At 46.7% G+C, this 13,000-nt stretch overlaps 1 protein-coding gene across 1 annotated transcript in view; it reads left to right on the top strand.

Moving 5' to 3' along the window:
- CSF1R (colony stimulating factor 1 receptor) overlaps positions 1-13,000 on the top strand; it is a 222,467-nt gene that overhangs the window by 90,626 nt on the left and 118,841 nt on the right. Inside the window, exon 2 of the mRNA XM_063928516.1 lies at positions 8,649-8,903. Coding sequence (XP_063784586.1) covers positions 8,649-8,903 — 255 coding nt within the window. The remainder of the gene's footprint in view (positions 1-8,648; positions 8,904-13,000) is intronic.

Here is a 13,000-nt window from a genome sequence, read left to right as displayed (position 1 = left end):
GGAGGGCTGGCGGCACTCAAATGGTCTCATCAACTACAAACAGTGCACTGCGGACACAATTTACATTCTGACGATTTTGAAGTATAATTCCTTTTTCAAAGAACAATAAAAAAAACAATACGTTACTCACCTAAATAGAACCCCCAGCCAGTGAGAAGACACCCATGCTGCGGTGTTGTCCGGCCGGCAACGGCGCACTGACATCAGCATGGAGCCTGATCCGTACAGTGCGGCTGACCATCCCATGGTTGTCATAGAGACAGTGACAACAGCTATGAACAGAGTAAAGAGACGTACATAAACGGAGGCTGTGAAGGACATGAGCATGTAGCGGAATAGTAAACAATGTGCAATATAATAAATAAGTAGACACGTAAGTAGATCAATAATGTACAACAGCAGCATGATAGAAGCCTATTTAGGCATAAAAGCTTATGAGAGAGAGAGCAGAACAGGATAAGCCATCCACCAGGAGAGGAGCGTAGAACCTATGTGATGTAAACTCTTATCAATGAGTAGACGGGTCAAATGAAAGTATAACCAATGGAATGATTATAAAAACACTGCAAAGATAAATATTCATTAAGTAGGGGAATGGTGTTTAAATTGAAGATCCATTTTGCCTCCATCTTCAGGAGCAATTTATCCCGATCTCCTCGAACAGAGTATGGTGCTTGGTCGATTAGCTTGTATCGAAGTGCAGCCAGCAAATGCTTACTGGCATATATATGGAATACAGTATATGGCATTTACAGAGTCAGCTAGGGAAGCAGAATATCTTAAGAGACTATATGAACTAAGGGGGTTATTTAGAGTTGTTAGCAAACCAAAAAAGCAATTGGGAAAAGCCATGTTGTACTACAGGGGAGGCAGATGTAACATGTGCAGAGAGGTAGATTTAGGTGGTATATATTGTTTCTGTGCAGGGTAAATACTGTCTGCTTTATTTTTACACTGTAATTTAGATTTCAGTTTGAATAACCCACTAAGGGGTCTATTTACTAAGCCTTGGATGGAGATTAAGTCGCTGGAGATAAAATATCAGCCAATCAGCTCCTAACTGCTATACCACAGGCTGTGAATGAAAAATGACAGTTAGGAGCTGATTGGCTGCTACTTTATCTCCAGCGACTTTATCTCCATCCAAGGCTTAGCAAATAGACCCCAAAGTCTTATAAGTAAGGATGACACCATAGCTTTGAATACGACAATAGAAGTACGACTGACTTGGCCTATAGCACCAAGCATCATGCAACGTTCAAGCACATTGAGAACAAGCTTTATCATGGCATAGACACTGTTAGCTTAGTGGGTCTCATGTAAAGTATATGCATCCACCTCAGTGGTCCCAATATTGCTATTTACCTTAGCCACATGGTATCTGGATGACATTACTAAGGTCGACATTGACAAAAAGCCAACATTGCAATCAGGGCCGGTTCTACACCTTGTGGCGCCCAGTGCAAAAGTTTCCACTGGCGCCACCACCCCGCAGCAAAACAGTTAGTGCACGCCGGGGGCGCGCGGTAAACATGGGGGCATGGCTTCATAGGGGAGGGGCGTGGCCACAGTTATGCCCCCAGTAGCTGTGCCTCCAGATTTGCCCCAAGTAGTTGTGCCCCCCTGTTGATTTGCCCCCTGTATCTGTGCCCCCTGTAGCTATGCCCCCAGTAGATTTGCCCCAGTAGTTGTGCCCTCTATAGCTATGCCCCCAGTAGATTTGCCCCAGTAGTTGTGCCCCGTCGCTGTGCCTCCTGTTGCTTTGCCCCCAGTAGTTGTGCCCCCTGTCGCTGTGCCCCCAGTAGTTGTGCCTCATGTAGCTATGCCCCCAGTAGATTTGCCCCAGTAGTTGTGCCCCCTGTTGCTTTGCCCCCAGTAGTTGTGCCCTCTGTTGCTGTGCCCCCTGTTGATTTGCCCCCAGTAGTTTTGCCCCCTGTCGCTGTGCCCCTTAGTAGCCGCTTACAAACACACACAAAAATAAAAAAAAATACTTACCACTGCCCCGCTCCTGCTTCCCGACCACTGCTGCTGCTGCTCCTCCGTCTGGCCTCCCGCGGCTCCTCTCTATGGGAGAGATGTCATGACGTCTCTCCCATAGCAGCGCCGCACAGACACTAGAGGTCAATAATGACCTCTAGTGTCTGTCACTGGAGCAGGCTGCAGCGGACGCCCACACAGCCCACTTCGTCTGCTGAAGCCGTGGAGCAGGGTGCGGGTAGGCGGCGGTGCCTGCGGCCACGCCCACAGGCCGCAGCGCCCCGGGCGCAGGCACTGCTTGCCCACACCAAGAACTGCTCCTTATTGCAATGGTCGACATAGGAAAAGATCAACATGAGGTTTTTATAAATTTGTTTTCATTTTCAACTTTTTCATATTTTACTATCCATGTGGACTACGAAGAGAGCCATGCAAGGGGACGCTGTGCACTAATTGGGGTTCCCAGTTATTTTATGCAGAAAACAACAAAATAACAAACAAAAAAACCCTCATGTCAACCTTTTCCGTGCCAACCTTCTGTCACTGTTGACCTTATTTCTATGTCACCCTTGTGCCTGCCTGTCGACATTTTGGGGTCCACCTAGACACTATCGACCTTTTTCAGGTCGACCCATTGATTCATAACCAGCCCAATAGCCCATGACATTTAGGAGAAGTACTTTTAAGCAGTATGGTCTCTGGGATGGAGGGGGGACGACGACTTATTTTCTGCATCTTCAATTGTCCCATCTCTGCTCTGACCAGCTTGCCACTGGTCGTGACCTGTATCTCGTTAAAAGTTTGGGACAAGGCCTGATCTCCACAAGCGCTGAGCTGATGTAGAATGAAAGTGTTTTTATGGACTCATCATAATAAGGAATACAGGGCCTTATTAAGTATGGATCTCATACTGTTGATTTTATGCCCAGTGAGTATGCCCAGGAGCCGTACTGCGCATGCAGTGAAATTCGATCGCATCTCACTAATGCGAACACCTCTGTCTGATTGACAGGCAGAGGCATTCGCGGGCGGTACGGTGGGCCATTTTTGGTAAAACCACATGACATCACATGCGACTGCTGTGACCGAAAATATGACCTCCCTGGCTGTGCATCCCTAATTCAGCAATGCGATCGCAACTGAACTGCGATCGCATCGCTGGTGGGCATTTGCATGCTGGGCGGCCTTCCCCTATGCTGGGCAGCCCCCAGCATGCGATCGCAAGCAGTTGCAGCATTGCTAATTTAATGGCCTCTCAGGTGTTGAGAAGGAAATTTTGGATTGGCTTGTAGGCCTATAGTACGACAAGAAGCCATAAAAATGGACTGATAGAATACGGACACAGAAGGGTGTGAAAGCAGAAGTCAGGCCGAGGAGATGTGTATTTTCATGTATTCAATGTCTTTATGCAACATGTTTCCTGAGTCGCAAATAATAGTATCTGAACAATACGTAGCGAAGTTCCCTCAACAGTAACACTGACTGTCAAATCTCACTTCCTCCTCTCCATCTGTAAGGACATTTCTCAATTATCAAAACTTTAAATCTCTTTTCCATAGAAGTTGTGGCTTTATTTCTTGTTACTATTGCAAAATACAATTTCTTCTGCACACAAATGGCAAGAAAGGTAGTCCTGAGTATTGAGTGGGAAGAAAGGTGCAAAATCCATATAGTTATTTTCCCATCAGCATTTTATGCAAGATTGCTATTAAAGATTATTGTATTGGTGGCATAAGTACAGCATAGGTATTATATGAGATTGTACTATACCATCAGTGGCCTAGGTATAACATGTCTACAGACTATGCATTTACTGTATATCAGAAACTAGCAGAATACCTGTGCTTCGCTACGGGATGAGGAGGGTAAATTAGAATTAAAGTTGTTGGTTAATTTATGTTGGTTGCAGATCTAGCATATAGGCATATCTTGATTCCCTGATCCAGTCTGTGTAGTGGCCGGACCCCTTTTTGTTCCCCCAAGGGACCCTGCTCTTCCCACTATACAAATCTGTCTGTGGCTTTCTACTGCCTCCATTTCCCTCCTCATATCATGTCAGTGCCCCTATGAAATTATCGATTTTTTTTTAAAGTTTTTTATATAGCGCAGCACATTATGCATCTCCTGATATACTCTGTGTTGCTGGGAGACCCTGCTACTTCCACTATATAACTCTCAGTGTGTGGGTTCATGCTACCTCCATTCCCTTCCTCACATCATGTCACTACCACTGTCACATGCAGCCCTGTCGTCACTGACATATCAGGCATGTCCAATATAGTCTGTGTGCTGCTGGCCCCCCCTTAGGGATGCTAGGGGTCTGTTACCCCCACAGCGTTTGTTCCCAGATTGTAAGTCATATGTGTACCAACAGGGCCGGTTCTTGCCCTTGTGGCGCCCCGGGCAAAATAAAATAAATAAAATAAAAAAATGTCAGGGGCATGGCTTAATACGGGGCGTGGTCAGTTACGCCCCCATTTGTAGCGCCGCTGAAAGAAAAGTAGAAAAAAAAGTGTACTTACATCCCCGCTCCTGATTCCAGACCGCTGCAGACCTCCGCCGGCGCCGCTGCTCTCCTCAGATGCATAGACACTAGAGGCCAATTATGACCCCTAGCGTCTGTGCCACAATGATGTGCGGTGCACGATGACGTCAAAAGTCCTGCTTGCCTGTGGCAAGATCCGCTACTGTGTACCAAGTTTAGTGTACATTGCTCCATGCATTCCAGAGTTATGCTGTCTGCTTAAATACTATGTGCTGCTGCCTCTCCCCTAGGGGTGCTAGGGGTGTCTTACCCCCACAGGGTTTGTTCCCAGATTGTATGTCATATGTGTACCAAGTTTAGTGTACATTGCTCCATGCATTCCAGAGTTTTGCTGTCTGCTGAAATACCCTGTGCTGCTGTCTCACCCCTAGGGGTGTCTTTCCCCCACAGTATTTGTTCCCAGATTGTAAGTCATATGTGTACCAAGTTTGGTGTAAATTGGTCCAGGCATTCCAGAGTTATGCTGTCTCCTGATATACTCTGTACTGCTGTCCCACCCCTAGGGGTGCTAGGGGTGTCTTACCTCCACAGTGTTTGTTCCCATATTGCAAGCCATATGTGTACCAATTTTTGTGTACAATACTCCAGCCATTCTGGAGTTATGCTGTCTCCTGATATACTCTGTGATGCTGCTGCCCCCTCCTAGGACTGCTAGGGGTGTGTTATCCACACTGTGTTTGTTCCCAGATTGTAAGTCATACGTGTACCAAGTTTGGTGTAAATTGCTGCAGGCAATCTGGAGTTATGCTGGAACATACATATACACAAACATACATACATACATACATGCATACATACATACATACATACATACAGTACATACATACATTTTTGGTGATTTCCGTGGATGGACAGTGACATTTGTAAAACCGATTCTTAGCAAGCACCTGGGACCTAAGGAGAAGCGACCTGCCAAGTTTCCAGATTGTAGGCCTTGTGGTTTAAAAGATTTCGTAGTGAGTCAATCTCCTTTTTTGTATTTTATATATAGATGCAATCCAAGTTATGATGAGGATGGTTGAGGCTGCAGAACACAGAGCCCAATTTGGGCAAATATGAATAGTGTCAACGAGAACAGATAATAGTAAAAATTACGCATTTAGGGGGTTATTTAGAGTTGGTCGTAGATTTTGCTGTTTTAGCAAAATCTGCAACCACTAAAATCACATGTTAGGGGCCACCCAGCATGTGGGGTGCAGACCCACGATGCGATCGCATTCCAATTGCCTGGCTGCATAGGCAGGTGTACTGCCGCAATGTTTCCGATCTCAGGAAATGCAGGCGACATCATCGGCTGCCTCGAAAATGGCCATGACATGCCTGCATTTCCTGGTCCACTCCCCACAATGCCACGTCCCCGCCCCTGGACACGCGCCGCTTGTCAATCATGAAGGATACGATCGCATAATGATTGGTCGCGCATGCGCACTGTTAAAGACAAATAGCCCATTTGGGATTTTTGGAACAATGCGTCCACCTCTGAATAGCCCCCTTAGGGCATATTGTCAGTATCAATGGTAATAGAAGTACTGCTCTGGCGGGAATAACATTTGAATTCCGCCCAAGGACTTCCAGGTTTCTAACCTGAAAATCCTATTGCGCATGTCTGGCTGTCGGACAGCTTGTGTGAGCCGTGGAGGATACTGGGAAGGATTAGATTGGATCCCTCTCAAGGAACAATGCGGAGAGAGAGGCTGATTCAGACCTGATCGCTGGGCTGCAAAGTTTGCTGTCCTGCATTTGGATAGTCTCCGCCTCCAGGTGGAGTGTAAATTCGCCGTGCAAGTGTGCGATCCTATGTGTACGCCGAGCTGCTAAAATCCACTTTGTGCAGTCTCTGCGCAGCCCAGGACTTATTTTTACAGTGCAATGAGAACAGGCTGATCGGGGCCAGAGCTGACGTCAGACACACACCCTGAAAATGCCTGGGCACACCTGCGTTTTTCTGGACACTCCCTGTTAACGCTCAGTTGCCACCCACAAACGGCCTCTTCCTGTCAATCACCTTGCAATCGCCCGTGCGATCGGATTTTTCTAACCATTCCGTCGATGACCGGTGAAGACCACTGTTGTTGTATGACGCACGTGCGCACTGCGGTGCATACGCATGCTCAGTTAATCTGAATCAGCCCCAGAGACCCTTAGGCTTATATTAGGTAATGTTATCTATAGATGGCGTTCCCTATTGGGTCCAATTTTCTAGATATCCAAAAAGGGTGAAATGAGCTTTGCTGCCAAAAACTATACAGTCTCAACTCTCAAGTTTATGATATTGGGCCGTTAATCTGACGATTGTGTAGAACGAGTCCCGTGATACCACACGCAGTTCTCCCAAGCCTCTGCCTGATTACTTTTTAAGCACCCAAAAGCACGGGGTTAAGCCATGCAAAGTGGCTTAACACAGCTAAAATAGTGCCCGCAATGCAAAAAGTGCCATTGGGCACATAACTGGGACACTTCACACATTTCTGCTCACCACCTCAGAGTGCTGCAAGCAGACATTTTGCAGACGATCGTGCCTTTGGCCTAATTCAGACCTGATCAGTCACACAGACATGCGGGGGGACGCCCAGCACAGGACTAGTCCACCTGCATGCCAGGCCCGCCCCCCCGCCCCCCACAAGTACAAAAGCATCGCACAGCGGCAATGCTTTTGTACTGTAGTAGTAGCTCCCTGCCAGTGCAGCTCCTGCGCGCTGGCAGGAGCTACTCTTCACTGTGAGGGTCGCAGCGGCTGCGTGTGACGTCACGCAGCTGCTGCGGCCCTCACCCCTAACGGTCCAGGCACGCCTGCGTTGCCCGCCCGCTCCCCCTAAACGGCAGCCACCCTGGCCTTCCCCCTCCCGCCCAGTGACCGGGAGGGGGAGGCAATCACAGGGCTGAGACAGCCATCTGCTGTCTGGCATGCGCAGTTCAGACCTGATTGGCTGCTGTGCGTTTTCGCGATCATGTCTGAATTAGGCCCCTAAATGGCAGAACAATTGAATTGCTGCCATCGGGCACCATCTAAAGGCGGGTGCCGGAAAAACAATTGAATCACCCCTTAAAAATCACTATATCACAAAGAAGTGGCCAGAGAGAGAAACCTATAGTACTGGAGAGAAAATCATCAAGTACATTCCGTTGGCTGAGCTGCAAAAAGTAATTTTACCTTAGCTTCACATTAAGTTGGGCCTAATGAAGAATGTTGTGAAAGCTCTGGATAAAGAAGGCTTTCAGCTATCTAATGGAAAAGCTTCTGAAGTTAAGTGAAGCATACAGGGGTTAGACAAAAATATGGAAACAGCACCCCAACGGCATGTGTGAACTAGATGTGCATTTTCCACATCAAACCAGATGTGGCATCATAACCTGTCAAAGTGGTTGGAGCTCTCAGTAGCTCTATCGACATTGTCCTGGGCAGGTGTTATAGAGCTCACGGACTTTCAGTGAGGGAAAATTGTTGGTACCCGCCTAGTGGGTGCCTCTGTGAGCACAGTAGCCAGTTTATTTTGGATATACCTGATGTATTTCAACAAACTGACACCACTGGTTAAGTAACTGGGCAGTTCACTGAGTCATCCATTGGCGTGTGCCTATATAACTCTGCAATATCAGCACCTGCACACACAGCAGTTTAGGAGTGTGATCAAGGTAGCTTGTGAACATTGATAGGGTATCTCTGGGCAGATTTTTGGTAGATATTCGCATACTGGGCCTAATTCAAGGTTGATTGCAAAGCAACGTTTTCCTCTAATGGGCAAAACCATGTGCACTGCAGGTGGGGCAAATGTAACATGTGCAGAGAGACTTAGACTTGGGTTGGTGTTACTGTGCAGGGTAAATACTGGCTGCTTTATTTTTACATTGCATTTTAGATTTCAGTTTGAGCACACCCCACTCAAATCTAACTCTCTCTGCACATGTTACATCTGCCCCACCTGCAGTGCACATGGTTTTGCCCATTAGAGAAAATGTTGTTTTCCAATCAACCTTGAATTAGGCCCACTGTCTGTATTATAATAATAAAATATATTATTTTCTTTTTAAACGTCTGCAAATTACTACAATACAATATGCTGAAATGTATATTTAGTATTCTAATATAATAAATTTTTATGTAATAAAAATTTTTTTCCCCCTCCAGGTTTGGCCGCTCCACTCATTGAACCGACTGTGAGTGAAATCATTATACAAAAAGGGGACCCTGTTACTTTAATATGCTCTGGCAATGCAACAGTGAAGTGGAAACTTGCAACGGCTCTAAAGAAACATATACAACCAGGCAATAACTCAGTGGTGCAAATACTACAGGCTTCATATAAAGACACTGGAACCTACAGATGTGTATACAGCGACTCTGATTCTTCAGACAGTGCATCAGTTCATCTTTTTGTCAAAGGTAACAATTTTGCAGTTGCGCCACCTGAAGTGGGACATTAAGGTGGTACTCTATGTATTAGAGATTGAATATTAATGGGGAATAGACACATGGGGCCGGATGTAATGCCATCCGAGTTGAACAGAGGTGCGGGTTGCTGACCGAACGCGAACATGTTTATAAAGCGGCAATCATTTACAAGGCATGGTTTTGCATTGTAAATGATTGCACTTTAAAAAAAAGTCAGAGTTCGGATGGCAAACCGCACCTTCGGCCAACTCGGATGCCATTACATCCGGCCCATGATATTGCAGGCAGAACTGCTTCTAGAATAAGAAACAGCAATGCACAGTTCCATAGCACCAGGAGCTAATGGAAATATGCTCTATGTGGTGCAGTGCCAAAACTACATGTTGTTGTATAATGTACGCAGACACAACAAGCACATGGCAGGCAGAGGGGAAACAAATACAGAGAGAAAAGGCAAAGAGCACACACCGCAGAAATTGTGGATACAAACAATATAATGAAAGTTTTCCACCACAAATAAATATGTTGCAACTTCCTTAAACAGGGACATAGTGCTAGAGTGTGCAAGTGTGAGTGCTGGGACCCAAACATAACAGCTTACACTGCTACTGTACATTTGGAGAAATGAAACACTTAGGAGTCTATTTATCATCAAAATTCTCCCTATTTAATAAGATTGAAATCACTGAGTTCCATGTTTGCATTGTACGCATAGCCTTTGATGGTGACTGCAAAGTGGGCCTGATTCTGACTTGGAAGTAAAGCAAAAAAAACAACAACAACAAGTAACTGTGCACCCGGGCAAAACTATGTTGCACTGCAGGTAAACAAGAACTGTTCTGGTCCATATATGTATGTTATAGTTCGAACACGGAGTGTACACACAATGAGTACTTAGGGGGTAATTCCAAGTTGATTGCAGCAGGATTTTGGGGGTCATTCCGAGTTGTTCGCTCGTTATTTTTTTCTCGCAACGGAGCGAATAGTCGCTAATGCGCATGCGCAATGTCCGCAGTGCGACTGCGCCAAGTAAATTTGCTATGCAGTTAGGTTTTTTACTCACGGCATTACAAGGTTTTTTCTTCGTTCTGGTGATCGTAATGTGATTGACAGGAAGTGGGTGTTTCTGGGCGGAAACTGGCCGTTTTATGGGTGTGTGTGAAAAAACGCTGCCGTTTCTGGGAAAAATGCGGGAGTGGCTGGAGAAACGGAGGAGTGTCTGGGCGAACGCTGGGTGTGTTTGTGACGTCAAACCAGGAACGACAAGCACTGAACTGATCGCAGATACCGAGTAAGTCTGGAGCTACTCAGAAACTGCTAAGAACTGTCTATTCGCAATTCTGCTAATCTTTCGTTCGCAATTTTGCTAAGCTAAGATTCACTCCCAGTAGGCGGCGGCTTAGCGTGTGCAAAGCTGCTAAAAGCAGCTTGCGAGTGAACAACTCGGAATGACCCCCTTTGTTAGCAGTTGGGCAAAACCATGTGCACTGCAGGGGAAGCAGATATAACATGGCAGAGAGAGTTAGATTTGGGTGGGGTGTATTCAAACTGAAATCTAAATTGCAGTGTAAAAATAAAGCAGCCAGTACTTACACTGCATAGAAACAATATAACCCCAAATCTAACTTTCTCTGCAAATGTTATATCTGCCGCCCCTGCAGTGCACATGGTTTTGCCCAATTGCTAACAAACTTGCTGCTGCGATCAACTCAGAATTACCCCCTTAATCCGTTTCTCTAGGACCAGTACAAGATTTTTATTAATGAGACCTCAATGGGTCAGATAATGAACAGAAAGGACCCGTATCACAGATTAGTAGTGTTCTAAATAGGAAACACAATAATCAGGTAAATATGCTTGCACTGAAAAATAAGAATTTACTTACCGATAATTCTATTTCTCGTAGTCCGTAGTGGATGCTGGGGACTCCGCAAGGACCATGGGGAATAGCGGCTCCGCAGGAGACAGGGCACAAAAGTAAAAGCTTTAGGATCAGGTGGTGTGCACTGGCTCCTCCCCCTATGACCCTCCTCCAAGCCTCAGTTAGGATACTGTGCCCGGACGAGCGTACACAATAAGGAAGGATTTTGAATCCCGGGTAAGACTCATACCAGCCACACCAATCACACTGTACAACCTGTGATCTGAACCCAGTTAACAGCATGATAACAGCGAAGCCTCTGAAAAGATGGCTCACAACAACAATAACCCGTTTTAGTTAACAATAACTATGTACAAGTATTGCAGACAATCCGCACTTGGGATGGGCGCCCAGCATCCACTACGGACTACGAGAAATAGAATTATCGGTAAGTAAATTCTTATTTTCTCTGACGTCCTAAGTGGATGCTGGGGACTCCGTAAGGACCATGGGGATTATACCAAAGCTCCCAAACGGGCGGGAGAGTGCGGATGACTCTGCAGCACCGAATGAGAGAACTCCAGGTCCTCCTCAGCCAGGGTATCAAATTTGTAGAATTTTGCAAACGTGTTTGCCCCTGACCAAGTAGCAGCTCGGCAAAGTTGTAAAGCCGAGACCCCTCGGGCAGCCGCCCAAGATGAGCCCACCTTCCTTGTGGAATGGGCATTTATATATTTTGGCTGTGGCAGGCCTGCCACAGAATGTGCAAGCTGAATTGTACTACACATCCAACTAACAATCGTCTGCTTAGAAGCAAGAGCACCCAGTTTGTTGGGTGCATACAGGATAACAGCAAGTCAGTTTTCCTGACTCCAGCCGTCCTGGAAACATATATTTTCAGGGCCCTGACAACATCTAGCAACTTGGAGTCCTCCAAGTCCCTAGTAGCCGCAGGTACCACAATAAGCTGGTTCAGGTGAAACGCTGACACCACCTTAGGGAGAAACTGGGGACGAGTCCGCAGCTCTGCCCTGTCCGAATGGACAATCAGATATGGGCTTTTGTGAGACAAAGCCGCCAATTCTGACACTCGCCTGGCCGAGGCCAGGGCCAACAGCATGGTCACTTTCCATGTGAGATATTTCAAATCCACAGATTTGAGCGGTTTAAACCAATGTGATTTGAGGAATCCCAGAACTACGTTGAGATCCCACAGTGCCACTGGAGGCACAAAAGGGGGTTGTATATGCAGTACTCCCCTGACAAACTTCTGGACTTCAGGAACTGAAGCCAATTCTTTCTGGAAGAAAATCGACAGGGCCGAAATTTGAACCTTAATGGACCCCAATTTGAGGCCCATAGACACTCCTGTTTGCAGGAAATGCAGGAATCGACCGAGTTGAAATTCCTCCGTGGGGCCTTCCTGGCCTCACACCATGCAACATATTTTCGCCAAATGTGGTGATAATGTTGTGCGGTCACCTCCTTCCTGGCTCTGACCAGGGTAGGGATGACCTCTTCCGGATTGCCTTTTTCCCTTAGGATCCGGCGTTCAACCGCCATGCCGTCAAACGCAGCCGCGGTAAGACTTGGAATAGACATGATCCTTGCTGAAGCAAGTCCCTTCTTAGTATCTCTTGAAGTTCCGGGTACCAAGTCCTTCTTGGCCAATCCGGAGCCACGAGTATAGTTCTTACTCCTCTCCGTCTTATAATTCTCAGTACCTTGGGTATGAGAGGCAGAGGAGGGAACACATACACCGACTGGTACACCCACGGTGTTACCAGAGCGTCCCTGCTATTGCCTGAGGGTCTCTTGACCTGGCGCAATACCTGTCCAGTTTTTTGTTCAGACGGGACGCCATCATGTCCACCTTTGGTCTTTCCCAACGGTTCACAATCATGTGGAAGACTTCCAGATGAAGTCCCCACTCTCCCGGGTGGAGGTCGTGCCTGCTGAGGAAGTCTGCTTCCCAGTTGTCCACTCCCGGAATGAACACCGCTGACAGTGTTATCACATGATTTTTCGCCCAGCGAAGAATCCTTGCTGCCATTGCCCTCCTGCTTCTTGTGCCGCCCTGTCTGTTTACGTGGGCGACTGCCGTGATGTTGTCCGACTGGATCAGCACCGGTTGACTTTGAAGCAGAGGTCTTCCTAGGCTCAGAGCATTGTAAATTGCCCTTAGCTCCAGTATATTTATGTGGAGAGAAGTCTCCAGACTTGACCA

Source organism: Pseudophryne corroboree, chromosome 6, assembly GCF_028390025.1.
Source record: "Pseudophryne corroboree isolate aPseCor3 chromosome 6, aPseCor3.hap2, whole genome shotgun sequence".
Classification (NCBI taxonomy): Eukaryota; Metazoa; Chordata; class Amphibia; order Anura; family Myobatrachidae; genus Pseudophryne; species Pseudophryne corroboree.
The sequence above is the reverse complement of the archived record's forward strand: the minus strand, read 5'-3'. Positions and strand labels throughout refer to the sequence as shown.